This window comes from Panulirus ornatus, chromosome 8 (assembly GCF_036320965.1).
Source record: "Panulirus ornatus isolate Po-2019 chromosome 8, ASM3632096v1, whole genome shotgun sequence".
Classification (NCBI taxonomy): domain Eukaryota; kingdom Metazoa; phylum Arthropoda; class Malacostraca; order Decapoda; family Palinuridae; genus Panulirus; species Panulirus ornatus.
The window spans coordinates 27,715,149-27,738,295 of record NC_092231.1 but is presented as its reverse complement, the minus strand read 5'-3'; the positions used below and the strand labels follow the sequence as shown (position 1 = coordinate 27,738,295).

General features: G+C 38.6%; 1 protein-coding gene across 5 annotated transcripts in view; it reads left to right on the top strand.

The window, feature by feature from the left end:
• CaMKI (Calcium/calmodulin-dependent protein kinase I) overlaps window positions 1-23,147 on the top strand; it is a 317,987-nt gene that overhangs the window by 171,179 nt on the left and 123,661 nt on the right. For all 5 annotated transcript variants that reach the window (XM_071664256.1, XM_071664252.1, XM_071664253.1 and 2 more), the window contains 3 exons: window positions 1,808-1,948; window positions 3,687-3,813; window positions 8,464-8,551. In XM_071664256.1, coding sequence (XP_071520357.1) covers window positions 1,808-1,948; window positions 3,687-3,813; window positions 8,464-8,551 — 356 coding nt within the window. The remainder of the gene's footprint in view (window positions 1-1,807; window positions 1,949-3,686; window positions 3,814-8,463; window positions 8,552-23,147) is intronic.

Sequence of the window (23,147 nt, the reverse complement as noted above, 5' to 3'; positions counted from 1 at the left end):
TGATTTATGCCTGATTTATGTGCCTATCTTTGTACACCTGAATTCTTTCATTATAAGTAGATTTAATATAATGCTGGTTTTTAATTCAATCCCATAACTTTCAGACAGTGTTATCCTGAGTTGTACAACTTAACAAATCTAACGTCCTTGCAAAGACGAGGATCAGTATAGTATTTGTAACATATATATGTTACTGGCGACCTTGCCCCAACAAGGATTGAGTTCGTAACATGTTCTATGATTAAAGTTTGTTGTTCAGTGTTATGCTAGTCAGACTGGATTATGTGCTACATTGATGCAGAAAGGTAAACCATTATTTTATGCTCGCTGAGCATTGACTTGTACAGAGACAAGGTATGCACAGATAGAGAGAGAGATGCTAGCTACTGTATTGGCACACTGACAAAAGTTTCATCAGTATATGACATTTAGGCAACTAACCAGAGTAATGGGACCACAAGGCTCTACAGACAGTCATAAAAAAGCCTTTTTACCAAGTGTTAGAACATCTGCAAGGAATGTTGCTCCAAGGCCACCAGTATGAATTAAATTGGACTATCACCCTGGGAGAGACATGCACATCACATCTTTTCTGTTGAGGTTTCATTTAACAGAGAATTGAGGACAAAACAAATGTAGATGTGAGTGTCCCAAGTGGCCTGTAGGACCAGGATAGGAGTGAAGTCAGTCATAGAGAAGATACTTCGTCTAGTTCAGCATGTTGAGTTACTAAGTATTGTGTGAGACCATCTAAAAATGTGCTTTCAGTTAAGTTTAAGTATTACACTGTAACCAAGTAAATATGTTAATGCATAGGAATACTCATATAGTTATTCTATGATTAATCTCTTTTAGTTTGAATACTGACATATATTACAACCTTATTATTTTTTTCTAATACACAAGTATTTTCTGGTAATGTACAAAATTCTTTTTAAAGAGAGGATGTAACAATCAATATTCATGATTATTTCTGTTTATCATAGCATGTTTTCTCAAGCAAGTAGCAACTTTTTTTTATATTCCAAGCATGTAAGCAGCACTATTTTGAAAATATACTGCACAAGGTAACATTGGTCTTTCTCTCTCCAAAATATTAAGACTGTGTAAGATGTGCAAACCAATACAAAAAACATGAATGTGTAGTAAATGTAAATGTGCAAATACATTATATAGATAATAATCTTGAGTAGTGGTATGTGTCAGTTAGTGAATGAAAGTAACAAGACTTGACCCAAACCCTTTTGTATCTCCTCTCCTCCCTTCCTTTAACACCCTACCACCTCTGTCTGCCATGGTATATATACATTACTTCTGCCCTGTACCATGGCCAAGTAAGTTATGTTAGCTAATTTATATTTTACTTATTCTTTACTTTTACATGCATCTCTTTCATAGATAATGATGTGTTATTATCGAACAGTTTACTCTTTGCTGTATTCGTCTGCTAGACAGTCTGTGTGATAACTTCAGCACTATATCATGGCCATATGGGTTATGTTAGCTCACCTGTTTGTGCATATCATTCACTTTTACTTGTAATTCTTTAGTCTTATAGTAGAAAATTGAAAATTTGAGGATCATATTTGATGTCTATATCACGATCAGCATACAAAACTTAGTGTGCTGACTAAAGGTTAACGGATGTGCTTTTAGATAAATATTCCTTGAAAGTTCGTAATGAAGGAAAGACTTAATTTCTTAATTGGTTTTTCATATACACGTCAAGCAAAAAATACTTATTTGAATTTGCATTAGAACTAAGGCATTTTTAGATTACCTTGCTAGCAATATATGTTTCTTTCAGCTCCAGAGGTCTTGGCACAGAAACCCTATGGAAAAGCTGTTGATGTGTGGAGTATAGGTGTAATTGCTTACATTCTTCTATGTGGTTATCCCCCCTTCTATGATGAAAATGATGCAAATCTCTTTGCACAGATCCTTAAAGGTAAGTGATACCTTTGTTTGTTTTATTTTGCAGTACCGTAGTGTACTAATCATTACACTGTTTATGATTTTTTATTATGTATCACCATGCCTTACTATGTTATCAAGTATTGTTCTAAATGAGGTATGGTTTCTTGTTCAGGGCTCAAGGGGTTAGAGGATATTGTTATTCTTAGGTACTTTGGATAAAACCTACCTAAGATTTTAAAGTTTTGAGGAGGCCTTACATAGAAAATATGTCTTGTTCTAGTTACTTCCTACCTGTTTTCTCTAAATCTGCTTTTTTGATTTGGTTGGATCATTTGTGTACAACCATTACGCCCATTCTTACAAACGCCTTGTACCAGTCTGAATTTTCAGAATACAGCTTCCATACTGTAAATGGTCATTTGTTATCTGTAATTATCAAGGTCTGGCTGTTCTTTACAGCATGTGCACAGTCATTAAGCCTAGAACATTATCTTTGGGTCTGTCAGACCCTAAGTTCCTCAGAGTTTATTTGTTCTGTGGAGTTCACATATCTGTGCGATCACTTGGGTCCCGCTAACTTTAGTTCTTTAGATGTCACTGAGGATGGGAACTTCATTCTGTGCTTCTATTCCTTCTTTGTATTTTATGGCATTTGGTTCCATTAGACCCATGAATATTGATGTGTGGGGGTGAATAACCTATAAATAATAAGTGGCCTACAGATCATGGTAATGCAGGGAAACTCTTTGTCTGTCAGCAGGAAGCCAATGGTCTGGAGAATGGATTTCTCCAACATTAAGTCCTTATGATGAATAACTTGTTTTATATTGATAAGAATGATAATTTTTTTTTATATAAGTTTTCAAAGTTTTTTCTTTTGCTAATACTACAATAACCACTTTCAGTTGTGTTTTCTGTATTTTGTGTCATAAGAAGGTAAAGTTAAACTTTAAAGTTTAAACTTTATGTTCATATTTTATTCAATAAATTGCAATTAGAACTTTTATCTTTTTTACCCACTGGGTCTATTGGATTTAAGAATAATAAAATTGTCCTAACACATGACAATAGTGTTCTAGGGTTATAGTGTGATAAGAAGCTCCTCTTGAAGCCTTGGTGCTGTCTTCAAGCACAAAAATATCATAAACTTTGAATTGTTTTATTGCAGGTTTGATGAGAATGAATTCATTAACATGACTGTATATAAATAAATTGTTTCATATAGTAGAAAGTAATAAAAGAATGATTTAAATGCACATTCCAACAGCAAATTATATGCTCAGTACATCAACAGATTTTTCATACATCTCGGTTCATTTGTTATGGTTTATACATTAAACTGTCTTTGAAGTTGCACTGTCAAATTATTCCAAACATTAAGGAAAACCTTAAGGGCCTTATTTTTAACAGTGACCAAAATATTTAGTGAATTCACATGTAAGTCATTTCCAACAGCTTAGTCTTTTTGGAGATTTAAAAGTCTCAAAACTGTAAACAGAATGGATAAACAAGCTTTAAAATCAATGTAGATATAGGTGAAATACGATTAAGTGAAAGATGAAGGAACCAGGTCAGTTTGAAGTATTTACATCAGACTGTCATTGCACTTCTGATCTGTTGTATGTTTCAAAATGCATTAGAATTTCATATTAGAGAAATAATTGTTCCAAAATTTATGCTTTCTAGTTTCTAAGGAAAAGGTGACATATTTATGCATAGATTTTGGAATGTATGTGAGTACACTTTGACTTATTTTCTGATTCCTTCAGGTGAATTTGAGTTTGATTCACCATACTGGGATGAAATCAGTGATTCAGCAAAAGATTTCATTCGCCAGCTAATGTGCGTTGATGTTGAGAAGAGGTATACTTGTAAGCAATCTCTCAGACATCCATGGTGAGTTGAATAGCTTGAAAGCTTATGTTGTTTCAACTATATGACAGCGTATTATGATAAATGAGTTTTGAACTTGAAAAAAAAATTTTTTTCCTCTAGAGAAGGCCAGGGAGCCAAGAAAAAGAGAGAACCCTACTCTATTTAGGATTGATGGGCCAAATCCTAATGATAACTTTCAGATGGTTCCACTAACTGTAGCCAAAGCTATAATCATGATGCATTAACTACTGCTCACAACCATATTCTCTCAGGGAACAGGGCTCAGATCACTAGATCAGATTGGAATGCATCATACCCAATGTTTGTTCCATACTCTGCACTCCCAAATACAACTGCCTCCTGTATCTTTATTTTGTCTCCCCCCCTCCCTATTTTTACTCCAATTTTCATTACACCTCTATAACAAACAAGATATCCTCATTATAGACATTTTTTTATGTGCGCTAGGGAGCAAGTTGTTATGATCATTCCCTCTTTAAGAAAACTATTGTATATGTGAATTGTATTGATGAAGGATCCACAGGATGCAGATTTGTTACATGTGTAGACCTCTAATTCCTTCTCCCCTTCTTAGCACATTCATTGACGTGAATTTATTCTTTAGTGTGTTTTCACCTAGAAATTTGGCAGCTTCACTTACCTAAATTCTGCAAGGTAGCCTTCCCTCTTTAGAGGTACTCCACTGAATTTCTGGCGAGTGATGGTTCGGCACCTCCCTTAGTCTGGACAAACTTATGTGAGGGAACTTGAAATTACTGCAGCCACCAGACTAGTTTACTGGGTGGCCATAGATGGCGTTGTGTGTAGGACACGCTTATTTGCATTCTTTACACTGCGCTTGTTGGTGGTGATACTGCAATTCTGTGAGATTCTTAGCTTATTTCGCTTAGATTTACCCCTAGCTATGGCTTCTAAGACATATGAGAGTGTAGTCGTGATATCAAACGTAAGCTCCAGTCCATGTTGATCCAAGATAAAGTAGAACTGTTGAAAAAACTGGACCATGGTGTTTCGGTGCGTAAGCTGTGTGACATCTACAGTATTGGTTCATCAACTGTTTATGATATAAAGAAGCAAAAGGAGAAAATACTGAAATTCTATGCAGACAGTGATTCCAAGAAGCTAAAGATGATTAGAAAAACTATGAAAGACGGTAGGAGTACTGAGTACGATCGAGTGATGATGGAATGGTTTTGGCAGCATTGGAGTGATGGAGTGGACTTGTCAGGTAGCATGATAATGGACCAGGCTAAGTTGTTCCGTAAAGAACTTAAATTACAACATGAGCGTGACTAGTGAAGGATGGCTTCAAAGATTCAAGAAGCATCATGGAATTTCCATGAATAAAGTGGGCGAAGAAAAGCAGTCTGCAAACCACGAAGGAGCTGCTGAGTATGTGGACGAATTTGTGAAACTCGTAGCTGACGAGCACCTCAGTCCTGAGTAGGTGTATAATGCAGATGCAACTGCATTATTCAGGCGATGCACACCTAGGAAAACACTAACAACAGATGAAGAAGACCCCCACAGGAATTCAAACTAATGTACGATTGTACAAGTACCTGTATTTCATTTATTTATTTAGTTCAAATTTAATATTTGTTTAATTGAAATATTTAGCAGTCCATGGTATACTTTTAGACGTATGGGAGATGTATAATTAATGGGTTTGGCAAAATGGTTAATCCGGCAAGGCTTTGGAACCAAGAGTGCCGGAAATTCAGTGGTGTACCTGTACTTACTTTAGCAATACATATATTCCCATGAAATCATATTGCTAGAATGACAGTTTTCCCATTAGGCCCAGTTTCAGTTCATGGCTTTTGTTTTTCGTTTTTCTCAAACTGATATTAAACAATCCAGGACAGTTTGGCTTGACCTCTGTAAATACTAATTCATTCTTACCTACTGTACTTCTCATCTCTTAAAGTTTCCTACTGTCATGTAACTTTTTAGACTTTTCTCTACTCTCACCATTCAGATTTATCATTTAGCTTAATTCATGAAATCTCAACTGTGATTCTGTAGAATTACTTCTTTATATTTTTTAACAAGTTTTTGTTTTATTTCTTGCTGTGACCTCTGATTGGTCTTTCTTTACATCTTTCAAAGAATTGACTGTCTACTTTTGAATTTGATTTAGGAACTTTAGTGTTTTATTCATATATTTCAGTGTTCTTTTTTCTTTCTAGATGGTAAATGTATAGCCTTTGTTGTACGTCTCATATGCAGGTTCTGGATAATTAATGCAGCAATATTTCTAAGATTGTCAAGTATGTCTAATCTCGGCTTCAACATTTCATTCCCATCACACCATAAACATATAGTCCTAAATGCAAAAGTCTTAAATTTGCAAGTTTTTATGAAAATATAGACTGCCTGAGTTATCATGTCACTTCTTAGGAGCAGTCTGTATGGGAGTATAGTAGCAAAGGAAACACAAGCAGGAGGTAGGACTTTTATTCTTGACTCTTATTTCAACCTCACCGTCATCCTCAGGAAATGGGATGTATTTGTGGCAGGTCCTCTCATTGGTCTATACAGCTGTCCTCTCTTCCAATACCCTCCAGTACTGCACTGCCATTTCTGCTGGTACTTTGGCCCACAACATGCTTCTGACCTCATGTTGATGTTAAGTTTCCTGGTCCTTTTATCCATGCCTTTGTGTATGATTTTTCTGTTTCCCCTGGGGCAAATGTCCTTCATCGTCTGTGTTGGTGTGTAGCAAGTTTGCAACATAACATCAGCGTAACGTCAGGGAACATGTTGCAGGCCAAAGCAACAGCAAAAATGGCAGCATGTGATTGTAGGGTTATGAAAGAAAGTACAGCAGCAACAGACCAAACAGAGGATCCGATGTATCTCTACCCTGTTTCCAAAGTCACAAGATTTGTGTGTATATCATGTAATCTCACTGTTATTTATTCTCCTGATGAAGGCTGCAAGGTTAGAGCTCATGTTAAGAATAAAATTCCCAACTCTTCCTTGTGTTTCCATAGCAAGCATACTGCTCCCATCTGTCCCATATGTTATACTTTGGCATTACTTTTTCCTAGTTATTTACCCTCTGGACCATTTGCTTGCATGACAATTCCTTCCTTGGACCATTCCTGTGCCTAGCAGTTCACACCTCAAACTGTACTCTTTCCTCTGAAAGCTGTTCCCCTTCCTAATGTTTGTGTCTGAAACTGTTCCCTTGCCTTATGGCTCTAAACTAGGACCATTTCCTTATGTAATATTTCCCTTCCAAACCATTCCCTTCCTAAGCAGTTCTTACTTCATACCGTTGTCTTGCTTTGAAGTTTATTGCCTCAGACTTTTTTCATGCCAACCAGTTCATGCTTTGGAATGTCAGCTGTAAACATTTATTTGTGAGATACAAAAATATGGTATCCAGAGGACTTAACAAGAAACAAAGCAAGAAATCCATAAGAAAGATGTAAAGAAATACTTTATATTATCGTAGTAATGGATGAATGAAATAAGCTAAGTAATGAAATTGAATGCTAACAAACAGTATACGAAAGTATAAGTTGTATACTGAATGTATTTGCAGATGCACAAGGGGAGTCAAAAGGTGAAAAGGATTAAATCAGTTTACAAGGGTACCTAAACAGGTGCCAAAGTTGGTCTGAAATGTGGTTGATGAAATTCAACCGTACCAAATGGAAAGTATTTTGAATGGTACAGAGTGGAAGATGGCTTTAATATGATTATTAAATAGCAGGAAAACAAACAAATTGTCGTCTGGCAAATATCAGAATAGCTTTCAAGTGTATGGATGAAAAGATATTTAGCAAGCTATTCATATCCTACATAAGGCCAGAACTAGAAAATGCTTCTCAGGTTTGGTCCCTGCACCTTAAGAAGCAAGAACTCATAGAGAAGGTCCAGAGGAAGGAAACAAAGATGGTACCAGAATTAAGAGAGCTAAGCTACAGGGAAATGATGGAGACTTTAAATTTACCCACACTAGAAGAGAGAAAAGTGGGTGGGTGGCCTGATCACAACCTTTGAATTTATAAAAGAATTTGATGAGGTGGACAGTAGGCAGCATTTTCAGAGGTGTAGGGATAGAGGAACCAGAGGACATAACATGAAATTAATTAAGAAACTTGTAATAAGAATGCAAGGAAATACTTTTATAAGGGTGGTGGATGATTGGAACAGATTGACTGGGGACATGGTTGATGCAGACAGCATACATAAATTCAAGAGGCTGTATGATAGTATAATGTTCAAAAGATGGGGCCCCACAAATGTAATACTCCCTCCCCTTACAGTACAAATAGTGGCAAGCAGTGGTTTATGAAAGAATTCCCATAGAGGTATTTGGTGGGATTACCCACAGGTTATTATTGGGATATTGCTAATTATTCTCAAACAAAGCAAGGCTCTTTCATGTCTAGCTCATTGGCCTACTGTATGGGAAGATAGTTTTTCATGAATTCAAAGCCCATTTTTTTTATAGCTTTATTTCACTATATTTCAGTATTAATTGTAAATACATGTTGTCTCACCTTTGAAATAAATATAATCCTCAAGCTTCACTGATTCAATCTGTAGAAAAAGAGATTAAAAGATAAAAATGTTGATACAGGTTATATAAGTTCTGCTTGCTATATATGTACATATCTTGCACTTTTCCAGGATTTGTGGCAATGCAGCCAGTGATCGAAATATACACAGCTCTGTGTCTGAACAGCTCAAGAAAAATTTTGCAAAGAGCCGATGGAGGGTAAATATAACAGAAAAGCATGTTTTATTATATTTCTTATTTCTTATTGGAACTCTTTCAAGAGACTGTATATAGAACCTTTTGGCAATTACTGTCCATCTGACACTTCCAGGCCTGTCAAGCTCTGAGGGATGAGGCATGTTGTTATTTTATCACCATTATAATCTTCTAGGTAAAGACTTAATTTTGTGAAACAAGAAACAGCAGTAGATAAGCATTTTGGAATATATCCATATTGCATAGTGATGCATTTTACCATAATGATATAAAGTATGTAAATTTGGTATGTCTTTTTTATGCATAACATTCTTATGAAGAGATTGCTGTGTAGGACTTGACAGGCCTATCCTTCTGCATTTTTTAATACACACCAATTTCTTGTCTTGTTGGTGTTCATCTATATTCTTCTCAAAGCTATGAGGTCGGAGGTCAGTAGGCTGCTGTAAAGGTAATGTTGAAACTCCTGTGGTGCTAATACTCCTAACAAGATCTTCCCAATTTTTGGATTAGTTTTATTAGATTTCCTATTATTTTTCATACACTGAGATAATCATGTTAATCCAGTGTTAGTCCAGTATACCACTGTGTTTACATTATTTATCATATATATTCATAACCAGAATTGTGCTTTCTTAGGATATATTTAAGCGTATGTTTGTGTGTGTCTGTGTTTATCTTTTATGACAAAGGCTCCAAGCATGAACAGAAGTCTTCACTGATACCAAGACTTGAACTAAAGACAGAACAAAACAAATGGAGAAGACAGAAAAAGAGAAGTTAAAGAGTTTTAAATAAATGGGGAGTTTTCCTTTAAAAGAAGGTTAGGGCATAATTTTTAGGAAAGACATGAAGAGCTAAAAGATTCCAAGGATTAGTAACATATAACAAAGAAACAAATAACACAGTGACCCACTCTTTGGTTGCCATATGTATGGGATTCAGTGACTTACCAAGTACTGTAGTCTGTGGTTCACTTGATGGTTGAAGCATGCAGTTAGCCAAGTCATAGGAGCATAAACTGAAGTAATGTCTGTAGAAAAGATAAAGAATGAACAACACAGTTTAGATATGAATCATTTCTTTGTATACTTAGAGCTACTGCTCAAGAGTAAAGAGTCTTGGCATCAGAACAAGACAGATTTTTGTAATATAGGGTTTACAAGATTTTAGCATATGTTATGTGTGTATATATATATATATATATATATATATATATATATATATATATATATATATATATATATATATATATTTTTTTTTTTTTTTTTTTTTGCTTTGTCGCTGTCTCCCGCGTTTGCGAGGTAGCGACACTGATATATATATATACTGATATATATATATATATATATATATATATATATATATATATATATATATATATATATATATATATCAGTACTAGTGAAATTTAAGAGCCTTCAAAGATAATTGGAAACTTATGAGGAGATGTAGAGAGGAAATTTGATTTTAGGAGTGTTAAACTTTTCTAGGTTACATGTGCCCCTCAAGGCATATTTGAAGTGTTTGGTTCCCCAAAAATATAGATTAAGCAAGGAAAGGTGGAGCAGAGTTGAAAGAGAGTTGAGTCATCGTTTCATAGGTAAATTGGGTTATTTGTTGAACAAAGGCTGTTGATGAAAAGGGAGAAGAGAGTAGGGGAAGGATTAGAATTCCATGTACTAAACTTATTGGTAGAAGTATATGTGAGGTTGATTCATGACAAGTAATAGAATTGGACCAACAAGAGAGAAAGTAGGAAATATAAAACTGAAAGAGGAAAAGTGAAAGAAGGGAGCTTAGGGATCAGTCTCCAGTATCAAACTGTATTCAAAACTTTCAAAATATTGGGGCCATAGTATTAGATTCCCAAAGTTTATGAGGTAGGATGAACAGATATCATGAACTCAAAAAGATATTTTCAAATCATATGACCTTGTAAAAAATAATTTTGGTGATCAGAGAGAAGACTGTGAATTCAAGATCCAGAAAAGAAGAGTTAAAGAGAGATTTAAACATTTTGGAGACTAGTCGCAAAGAAAAGTTTTAGTTTTAATATACAAGCAAAACAGATGGCAAACCTTGGCATTTATTCACGGGTATCTCTTTCAGAACTTGAATAGAGATGCAATATGGTCCAAATGCCGAATTGGAGAATTTGTGCATTTTGATATGGACATATAGAAAGTATAAGAAGAATCATATTGTTAGTATTTGTTAAACTAGAAGGCATAGGAATTTTCTGAATTAGAATTTGAAAAGAAATGGTTCATGTACTGTTGATGTCAGATGAAAAACAATTGTAGTATTATTGGTGTGGAAAAAAAGAAAGAAAGGAGAAAGGGAGATGAACAAAAGTTGCTACAGTATGGATATTTTTGGTCAGAGAAGAGAGGTTATCATTCATCCTTTGATAAAGAAGTGCTTTTCCTCCCAAATAACAGAATTGCAATGATTTCATTTAGAAATGAAATTGAGTGGGAGTTGAAAGAAAGGTAAACTTTTTCTAGCTTGATATGACAGGTTCTTTGTCTGAGTGATCAATCAGGAGTGACTGAACTTTGGCTTGGATGAAGTTATATTCTTAGAATAGAAAGGGGATAAATGTGTTCATGCCTGCAACAGTGATTTCTGCCATGCATTAGCAGAGATAGAAGCATACCTGAAGAAAGACAAGTCTTTCCAAGGAAAAAGACAACTTTTGCATGTGAATCCATTTACCACAACCAAAGCTCCATAGTAGACATGGAGAGAGGGATATAAGAAGAGGAGATGCACTTAGAAACTTGTACATGAGTTTGATAAGATGAACCAATTGAAGGTGAAACAATGTAATTTTAGGTGGGAAACAAATCTATTGTTGGAAGTTAGTCAAAACAGTCTGAAACATCAGGTGGATGGTTGATGATTTACTGAAGATCATTACCAAGGGAAAATATGAGGGCTTAAACCCCTCTGCACTTACACTATCTGTGTGTAAAGATCTCATCCAATCTTCATGATGAACAGTGAAATCCCATAGATAAGGATCTCACTTTGAGGATGAGAGAATATCAAGGCCATGTGCCCTGGAATTTAGATGCTAATGTTAAACAGGTTTTAGAATGAGTAAACAGTTGATTGAAAAGAAAAATAATTGCTGTAGTTGAAAGACAAGTATTGAGCCGGATGACATCAAAGTTTGGAGATTCAAGGTCCACAGTTTGTAACAGGTATTTTGATTTTGCAGTTGGCACAGATGTTTCTTCTGAAATGGAAGGACAGATAGAAATCATAGTTAGGGATGTGAAAATTGTTAATAGAAGTATTGTCAAACAGTTGAATCTCTAAAGGAAGTAAGAGATATGGAAAAGTACAAGCAGTTGCTAGAAACATCGTAGATATTGGTAAAATGAACAGAAAGAGTTAGGTGTACAAGAAGACCTGAGGTCTTGGGAGGAGACAGTACTATTACTTCCTGAGCCCTTCTCCTCATATTCATCAAATTCAAACAGAACTCTTTAAGTTAGGACGGTAAAATCATCTTTGGGCCTTTGATGTTCAAGAGATAGGGACCCATGAGAGCAAAACTCCCTCCACATACAATACAAATAGGTAATTACCTACTTCCTATCTGCTTGGCATAGGCTAGGGTGTCTGAATGTGTGCAGATATAACTAAGATGAAGAAGGAGAGATAGGTTGTAAGTCTGAGGACACTGACATGGATGTTCTAGCTCTTACTGTAACAAAACTCAAGGGAAAAGGGAGAAGAATGGTTTAGAAATGTCTTAGAGGTAAAGTCAAGGGTTAGTGTTAGGGCATGAGCTAAGGAAGAGGTAAAAACCTATTGAAGAAGGAGTTTGGGAATAGGTGAGAGAGTATTAGGAAGTGAGACCTGGACTGATATGGGTAGATGAAAGTGGGTTGTGAGAAGTTCGTGATTATTAGTGCCTTTGCACGTGGAAGTGAGAGGAGGGAGGTAGAGAGATGTGTATCATGGGAAGAGTAGAGTGAATTTGTCAGCAATTTTGACACAAGGGATTGGGTTTTAGTGATGGGCGATTTGAATACAGGAATGGGTAATGCGGCATTTTAGGGTACAGTTGAAGGGCAGGGGGTTACCCAGTGATGTGCAGAAAAATGGTGAACAGCTTGTGGAGTTTTGTGGTGAAAAACGACTTGTGATTAAGAATATCAGGTTTAAAAAGGGGGTCATGAATAAGAATATATAGGTGAGCAGGAGAGATGATAAGTGGTTATTATTGGATTATGTACTGATCAAAAGGTATACAAAAAAAGAGACTCTTGGATGTGGATGTGCTGAGAGGGGCAGGTGGTGGTATGTCTGATCATTAGATTCTCAATGCAAGAGTGAAGATGTATAAATATTATAGAAAAGAGGAAATGACATGATTGGGAAGAGGGTGGTGATAGTGAGTAATCCTGGAAAAAAGGCTTGTGTTAAGGGATACCAGAATAGATTGAGTGTAGTTTGGCAAAAGATGAGAATAAATGTTGCCAGGTGAGTGGATGAGGAAAAGGGAGGTATTTAGAGAAGCAGTGCTGCCATAGACAGAAGTGTGTGGCATGCAGAAGGTGGGAAGTGGGCAAATGAGAAAAGATAGTGAGTGGTAGGATGATGAGATTAAGATGCTGGTGAAAGAGAAAAGAGAGATGTATGGGCATTACATGCAAGGAAGGAGTGCAGGTGATTGTGTGAACAAGAGGAAGTGACAGCAGATCAAATGTAAGGTGCACAAGCTGAAGAAGAGGGCAAATGAGATTTGGGGTGAGCAAGTATTACCAGAAAATATTTTAGAAGAAGGTTTATAGTGTGAGAGGAACAAGAGAATAAATGGGAGTATCATTGAACAGGTTAAATGGAGAAATGGTAGCAGGCAGAGATGAGATGAAGAGATGTAGAGACTCTGAGGGATTGCTGAATGAGTTTGATTATAGGATGGCAGATATGGTGATTTGGGTCAGAGAGGTATGCAAAGTGAGAGGATTTTGGCAAGTGGGTTGGTGAAAAGAGAGGAGATAATGAAAGATTGCTTCAGGTGAAATGTAGCAAGGCAGCCAGAGTGGATGGGATTGCTGTTGAACTTTTCAAGAAAATAGATGACTTTGTTGTTGATGGGTTAGTTAAGGTTTTTAATGTATATGTCTTATGGTGAGGTGCCTGAAGATTAGGTGAATCCCCCCCATGTGCACGCTCAGAGAGGTATCGCTAGGGAAAGACAAAAAAAGGCCACATTTGTTCACACTTAGTGTCTAGCTGTCATGCTTAATGCACCAAAATCACAGCTCCCTTTCCACATCCAGGCCCCACAAAATTTTCCATGGTTTACCCCAAACGCTTCTGCCCTGGTTCAATCCATTGACAGCACGTTGGCCCAGTATACCACATCATTTCAGTTCACTGTATTCCTTGCACGCCTTTCACCCTCCTGTATGTTCAAGCCCCGATTGCTCAAAATCTTTCTTAATCCATCCTTCCACTTCTGCCTCTTTTTCCCTCCACCTCTGACACATATATCCTCTTTGTCAATCTTTCCTAACTCATTCATTCCATGTGTCCAAACCATTTCAACACACCCTCTTATGCTCTCTCAACCACACTCTTTTTATTACCACACATCTCTCTTACCCTTTCATTACTTACTCGATCAAACCACCTCACACCACATATTGTCCTCAAGCGTTTCATTTCCAACACATCCACCCTCCTCCGCACAACCCTATCTATAGCCCATGCTTCGCAACCACATAACATACCCATTTTTGCTCTGAGATAACATTCTCGCCTTCCACACATTCTTTAACGCTCCCAAAACCTTCGCCTCCTCCCCCACCCTGTGACTCACTTCTGCTTCCATGGTTCCATCTGCTGCTAAATCCACTCCCAGTCATCTAAAACACATCACTTCCTCCAGTTTTTCTCCATTCAATCTTACCTCCCAATTAACTTCTCCCTCAACCCTACTGAACCTAATAACCTTGCTCTTATTCACATGTATGCTCAACCTTCTCCTTTCACACACTTTTTCAAACTCAGTCACCAACTTTTGGAGTTTCTCACTTGAATCAGCCACTAGAGCTGTATCATCAGCGAAAACAGTGGACTGCAGACTCACCCCTCTCTCCAAAACTCTTGCATTTACCTTCCTATCCACCCCATCCATAAACAAATTAAACAACAGTAGGGATGTCACACACCCCTGCCGCAGGCCAGTATTCACTGGGAACCAGTCACTCTCCTCTCTTCCTACTTGGACACGTGCCTTACATCCTTGGTAAAAACTTTTCATTGCTTCTAGCAACTTACCTCCCACACCATATACTTTTTAAGACATTCCATAAAGCATCTCTGTCAACCCTGTCATATGCCTTTTCCAGATCCATAAATGTTACATACAGATCCATCTGTTTTTTTAAGTATTTCTCACACACATTTTTCAAAGCATACACCTGATCCACACATCCTGTACCACTTCTGAAACTGCACTGTTCTTCCACACTGCATGATGTCTCCATGGTTGTTTAATTTGTTTATGGATGGGTTGGTTAGGGAGGGTAATGCAAGAGTTTTGGAGAGAGGAGTGAGTTTGCAGTCTGTTGTGGATGAGAGGGCTTGGGAAGTAAGTCAGTTGTTGTTTGCCGATGATACAGGGGTGATGGCTGATTCGGGTAAGAAACTGCTGAGGTTGGTGACTGAGTTTGGTAAAGTTTGTGAAAGAAGAAAGTTGAGAGAAAAATGAATAAGAGCAAGGTTATTAGGTTCAGTAGGGTTGAGGAGCAAATTAATTGGGAGGTAAGTTTGAATGGAGAAAACTCGGGAAAGTGAAGTGTTTTAGATATCTGGGAAAGGACTTAGCAGTGGATGGAACCATGGAAGCAGAAGTGAGTCAGAGGGTTGGGGAAACAGACGAAAGAATGGCCCAACCCACCCACATACACATGTATAGACATAGAAGCCCACACACGCACATATACATACCTATACATTTCTCCCCATCCCAGGGATAGGGGAGAAAGAATACTTCCCACGCATTCCTCATGTGTCGTAGAAGGCAACTAAAGGGGACGGGAGCGGGGGGCTGGAAACGCTCCCCTCCTTGTATTTTAACTTTCTAAAAGGGGAAACAGAAGAAGGAGTCACGTGGGGAGTGCTCATCCTCCTCAAAGGCTCAGATTGGGATGTCTAAATGTGTGTGGATGTAACCAAGATGAGAAAAAAGGAGAGATAGGTAGTATGTTTGAGGAAAGGAACCTGGATGTTTTGGCTCTGAGTGAAACGAAGCTCAAGGGTAAAGGGGAAGAGTGGTTTGGGAATGTCTTGGGAGTAAAGTCAGGGGTTAGTGAGAGGACAAGAGCAAGGGAAGGAGTAGCACTACTCCTGAAACAGGAGTGGTGGGAGTATGTGATAGAGTGTAAGAAAGTATACTATAGATTGATATGGGTAAAACTGAAAGTGGATGGAGAGAGATGGGTGATTATTGGTGCATATGCACCTGGGCATGAGAAGAAAGATCATGAGAGGCAAGTGTTTTGGGAGCAGGTGAATGAGTGTGGTAATAGTTTTGATGCACGAGACCGGGTTATAGTGATGGGTGATTTGAATGCAAAGGTGAGTTCTGTGGCAGTTGAGGGAATAATTAATGTACGTGGGGTGTTCAGTGTTGTAAATGGAAATGGTGAAGAGCTTGTAGATTTATGTGCTGAAAAAGGACTGGTGATTGGGAATACCTGGTTTAAAAAGAGAGATATACATAAGTATACGTATATAAGTAGGAGAGATGGCCAGAGAGCGTTATTGGATTACGTGTTAATTGATAGGTGTGTGAAAGAGAGACTTTTGGATGTTAATGTGCTGAGAGGTGCAACTGGAGGGATGTCTGATCATTATCTTGTGGAGGCGAAGGTGAAGATTTGTAGAGGTTTTCAGAAAAGAAGAGAGAATGTTGGGGTGAAAAGAATGGTGAGAGTAAGTGAGCTTGGGAAGGAGACTTGTGTGAGGAAGTACCAGGAGAGACTGAGTACAGACTGGAAAAAGGTGAGAACAAAGGACGTAAGGGGAGTTGTGGAGGAATGGGATGTATTTAGGGAAGCAGTGATGGCTTGCGCAAAAGATGTTTGTGGCATGAGAAGCGTGGGAGGTGGGCAGATTAGAAAGGGTAGTGAGTGGTGGAATGAAGAAGTAAGAGTATTAGTGAAAGAGAAGAGAGAGGCATTTGGACGAATTTTGCAGATGAGTGGGAGATGTATAAAAGAAAGAGGCAGGAGGTCAAGAAAAAGGTGCAAGAGGTGAAAAAGAGGGCAAATCAGAGTTGGAGTGAGAGAGTATCATTAAATTTTAGGGAGAATGAAAAGATGTTTTGGAAGGAGGTAAATAAAGTGTGTAAGACAAGGGAACAAATGAGAACATTAGTGAAGGGGGCTAATGGAGAGGTGATAGCAAGTAGTGGTGATGTGAGAAGGAGATGGAGTGAGTATTTTGAAGGTTTGTTGAATGCATTTGATGATAGAGTGGCAGATATAGGGTGTTTTGGTCGAGGTGGTGTGCAAAGTGAGAGGGTTAGGGAAAATGCTTTGGTGAACAGAGAAGAGGTAGTAAAAGCTCTACAGAAGATGAAAGCCAGCAAGGCAGCAGGTTTGGATGGTATTGCAGTGGAATCTATTAAAAAAGGGGTGACTGTATTGTTGACTGGTTGGTAAGGTTATTTAATGTATGTATGACTCATGTTGAGGTGCTTGAGGACTGGCAAAATGCTTGCCTAGTGCCGTTGTACAAAGGCAAAGGGGATAAAAGTGAGTGCTCACTTTACAGAGGTATAAGTTTGTTGAGTATTCCTAGGGAAATTATATGGGAGGGTATTGATTGAGAGGGTGAAGGCATGTACAGAGCATCAGATTGGGGAAAAGCAGTGTGGTTTCAGAAGTGGTTGAGGATGTGTGGATCAGGTGTTTGCTTTGAAGAATGTATGTGAGAAATACTTAGAAAAGCAAATGGATTTGTATGTAGCATTTATGGATCTGGAGAAGGCATATGATAGAGTTGATAGAGATGCTCTGTGGAAGGTATTAAGAATATATGGTGTGGGAGGCAAGTTGTTAGAAGCAGTGAAAAGTTTTTATCGAGGATATAAGGCATGTGTACGTGTAGGAAGAGAGGAAAGTGACTGGTTCTCAGTGAATGTAGGTTAGTGGTAGGGGTGTATGATGTCTCCATGGTTGTTTAATATGTTTATGGATGGGGTTGTTAGGGAGGTGAATGCAAGAGTTTTGGAAAGAGGGGCAAGTAGGCAATCTGTTGTGGATGAAAGAGCTTGGGAAGTGAGTCAGTTGTTGTTCGCTGATGATACAGCGCTGGTGGCTGATTCATGTGAGAAACTGCAGAAGCTGGTGACTGAGTTTGGTAAAGTGTGTGAAAGAAGAAAGCTGAGAGTAAATGTGAATAAGAGCAAGGTTATTAGGTACAGTAGGGTTGAGGGACAAGTCAACTGGGTGGTAAGTTTGAATGGAGAAGAACTGGAGGAAGTGAAATGTTTTAGATATCTGGGAGTCGATTTGGCAGCAGATGGAACCATGGAAGCGGAAGTGAATCATAGGGTGGGGGAGGGGGCGAAAGTTCTGAGAGTGTTGAAGAATGTGTGGAAGTTGAGAACATTATCTTGGAAAGCAAAAATGGGTATGTTTGAAGGAATAGTGGTTCCAACAATGTTATATGGTTGCAAGACATGGGCTATAGATAGAGTTGTGCAGAGGAGGGTGGATGTGTTGGAAATGAGATGATTGAGGACAGTATGTGGTGTGAGGGGATTTGATCGAGTAAGTAATAATAGGGTAAGAGAGATGTGTGGTAATAAAAAGAGTGTGGTTGAGAGAGCAGAAGAGGGTGTTTTGAAATGGTTTGGTCACATGGAGAGAATGAGTGAGGAAAGATTGACCAAGAGGATATATGTCAGAGGTGGAGGGAACAAGGAGAAGTGGGAGACCAAATTGGAGGTGGAAAGATGGAGTGAAAAAGATTTTGAGTGATCGGGGCCTGAACATGCAGGAGGGTGAAAGGCGTGCAAGGAATAGAGTGAATTGGAACGATGTGGTATACTGGGGTCGGCATGCTGTCAATGGATTGAACCATGGCATGTGAAGCGTCTGGGGTAAACCATGGAAAGTTCTGTGGGGCCTGGATGTGGAAAGGGAGCTGTGGTTTCGGTGCATTATTACATGACAGCTAGAGACTGAGTGTGAACGAATGTGGCCTTTGTTGTCTTTTCCTAGCGCTACCTCGCACACATGAAGGGGGAGGGGGTTGTTATTTCATGTGTGGTTGGGTGGCGATGGGAATGAATAAAGGCAGACGGTATGAATTGTGTACATGTGTATATGTGTATATGTCTGTGTGTGTATATGTATGTATATGTTGAGATGTATGGGTATGTATATCAGCGTGTGTGGATGTGTATGTATGTACATGTGTATGTGGGTGGGTTGGGCCATTCTTTCATCTGTTTCCTTGCACTACCTCGCTAACGCGGGAGACAGTGACAAAGCAAAATAAATAAATAAATAAACATTTCAACGTATGCATACATATACATACACAGGCATATACTTACATACACATGTGCGCATTCATACTTGCTGCCTTCATCCATTCATGTCGCAACCCCACCACAAATGAAATGGCACTCCCCTCCCCCTAAGCGCATGCAAGGTAAAACTAGGAAAAGACAACAAAGGCCACATATGTTCACAAGTCTCTAGCTGTCATGTGTAATGCACTGAAACCATAGTTCCCTTTCCATATCCAGGCCCCACAAAACTTTCCATGGTTTACCCCAGATGCTTCACATGCCCTGGTTCAGTCCATCGACAACACATAGACCCCGGTATACCACATCGTTCCAATTCACTCTATTCCTTACAAGCCTTTCACCCTTCTGCATGTTCAGGCCCCGATCACTCAAAATCTTTTTCACTCTCATCTTTCCACCTCCAATTTGGAAAGATGAATGTTCAGACCCCTGATCACTCAAAACCTTTCTCACTCCACCCTTCCACCTCTAATTTGGTCTTCCGGTTCTCCTTCCTCCCTCCACCTCTGACACATATATCCTCTTTGTCAATCTTTCCTCACTCTTCTCTTTATGTGTCTAAACCATTTCAACACACCCTCTTCTGCTTTCTCAACCACACTCTTTTTATTACCACACATCTCTCTTACCCTTTCATTACTTACTTGATCAAACCACCTCACACCACATATTGTCCTCAAACATTTCATTTCCAACACATCCAGCCTCCTCCACACAACCCTATCTATAGCCCATGCCTCGCAACTATATAACATTGTTGAAACCACTATTCCTTCAAACTTACCCATTTTTGCTCTCTGAGATAACATTCTCGCCTTCCACACATTCTTCAATGCTCCCAGAACCTTCACCCCCTCCCCCACCCTGTAACTCACTTCTGCTTCCATGGTTCCATCCGCTGCTAAATCCACTCCCAGATATCTAAAACTCTTTACTTCCTCCAGTTTTTCTCCATTGAAACCTACCTCCCAATTAACTTGTCCCTCAACCCTACTGAACCTAATAACCTTGCTCTTATTTACATTTACTCTCAGCTTTCTTCTTTCATACAATTTACCAAACTCAGTCACCAACTTCTGCAGTTTCTCACCCCAATCAGCCACCAGTGCTGTATCATCAGCGAACAACAACTGACTCACTTCCCAAGCCCCCTCATCCACTACAGACAGACTGCATACTTGCCCCTCTCTCCAAAACTCTTGCATTCACCTCCCTAACAACCCCATCCATCAACAAATTAAACAACCATGGAGACATTACACAGCCCTGCCGCAAACTGACATTCACTGGGAACCAATCACTTCCCTCTCTCCCTTCTTGTACACATGCCTTACATCCTTGGTAAAAACTTTTAACTGCTTCAAGGAACTTATCTCCCACGCCATATCCTCTTAATACCTTCCACAAAGCATCTCTATCAACTCTTATCATATGCCTTCTCCTGATCCATAAATGTTACATACAAATCCATCTGTTTTTCTAAGTATTTCTCACATTCATTGTTCAAAGCAAACACCTGATCCACACATCCTTTACCACTTCTGAAACCACACTGCTCTTCCCAATCTGATGCTCTGTACATGCCTTTACCCTCTCAATCAATACCCTCCCATATAATTTCCCAGGAATATTCAACAAACTTATACCTCTGTAATTTAAACACTCACCTTTATCCCCTTTGCCTTTGTACAGTGGCACTATGCATGCATTTTGCCAGTCCTCAGGCACTTCACCATGAACCATACATACACTGAATATCCTTACCAACCAGTTAACAACACAGTCACCCCCTTTTTTTTTTATAAGTTCCACTGCAATACCATCGAAACCCGCCGCCTTGCCGGCTTTCATTTTCCGCAAAGCTTTTAGTATCTTTTCTTTGTTTACCAAACTATTCTCCCAGACCCTTTCACTTCGCATACCACCTCTACCAAAACACCCTATATCTGCCACTCTTATCATCAAACACATTCAACAAACCATTTCCCGTGTTAGCGAGGTAGCATTAAGAACAGAATTATCCCAGGCCCAGTTTTTATGAGTCTTGATGTTACCCATGACCTATCTGAGGCTCCTGTAGCTTGAGGTTGTACAAATTCCAGTAGCAGGGGAATGTAAGCTCATTTGGAATGAGAAGATCTCTGAGAAGACTGTACTTCCAGTGACACAGCCTCATCAAAGGTGACCTTTCACTCTCAGTGTAAACTCGAGCAGGTGGAGTCCTGTAACACTCATACATACATACATACATATACCTATATGTGTTCATGTGTTTGTGTGAATGTGATTGATTATTTTGTATTTTGTTTGTGTCATTTTGTATTTGTGTGGATGTAGAGCAGTTATGACACTTTTAGGGCCCCATTACCTAATCCCTTTTTTCTGTCTGTGCGGCTGTCAGGTAACGACTTAGGCTGAATGACTTAGAGGGAAGGTTTGTTGAAATAAAGAAAAAGAATATATTTGAGGATCTAAATCTTAAGTTCCAAAATTTTCCTTATTACTATCCAGATAATCCAAGGTTGTTAAGACAAAACTTGAGATGGCTCATTATAAGGCATATGACCCTGATGACATCTCACCAAATTTATTAAGGAAAGTTACTGAACTCCTATGAGACCATCTGAGATATTGGTTTGGAACTTCATGGAAGAGGGGATACTATGAAGTGAGTAGAAAAGAGCTGTTGTTGAACATGAACTCAAGAGAGTGGTAGGAGCAACCAGTTAAATTACTTTTCAGTTTCACTGATAAGCATTGTCTGTGTAAGAGGAAAATATGATAAGAAAAAGGATGAGTGCTTGCAAATGAGAAACTACTTAAGGGAGAGGAGGCATGGGTTCAGAGGGAAGAGAGCAAGCATGTCTAAGTAATCACCAGGAGATTAGTTATGATTTTGATATAAGCTTTAGTCCAGTAAAAGAAAGAGAGATTTGTAGGTCGTCTTTGTGTATCTGGACTGCCAGAAAGCATTTAACTTTGTTCTCCACAAGAAATGCAAGAGTGAAATGGATTTCCAGGCAAGCATAAAAGAACATTTCTTCAGTGCATCAAAATTTTTCCTCAGTGAGAGAACAGAGGACTCTCAAAGAAACCTTTTCCAACTCAGTCAAAGATACCAGTAGTGTCCAGTTGGGCTCACTGTTGAAGCAACTGTAAATTACTTGCCATAAGGAGAAAGACAATATTTGAATATGTTTGCAGATGATGCTAAGTGTATGAGAGATGTAGAGTATTCAGGGTTATGAAAACATACAAAGAAGGCATGATTTTCTCCCACTTCTGTATAATACATGGTTCATGAAATTTTACTTGACTAAACAGAAAATGATAAAGGTAGGTCAAAGTGAAATGAGACCAGTATGCAGGGAGCAAATTATAGAAATCTGTGTGTAAGAGGGATTTATAGAGTGATGTAGTACCCAGTGTCACTAGGAAAGACCTTCAGGTCACTCTCTCACAAGGAAAGCCATTTAGGGGAGTTGTAAAGATTATAATCATGTACTGGTCGTTGTTGCAGATGCTTTCAGATACATGGACAAGATGTTTAGAATTTTTTTTTGTAATATATAAGAGACCCACACAAGATATATGTCATTACTTTATCACCCCACTTGAGGAGACATATATTTGCTTGGGCATGTTCAGTGGCAGGCAACAAAGAAGTATGGGATATAAGCTACAGGGAGAAAATAGCAGTCAAAGATTTACTTTTGTTGGCAAGAAAGAAGGGGAGACATCATTACAACCTTCAACTTCTTGTATGTATCTGAAAGTGTTGATATTGAGCAGTTTCTCTCCAAAGTTGGTCTGTCCCTCCTAATCTCTGGGGTCAGAATCCTCTTAACCTCTGCCTTCTGGTGACGTTACAGCCCTTCACCCTTCAGTAACCACCCTTTCATCAGTAGCAGCATACCTTGCTATGGGTTTGCCTTCAGCTACTCAGCAATGCCCACCTGGTGATGTCCTTCTGACCAATTGCTGGACAGCCTGGCCTGCCCCCACCCCCCAATTCTC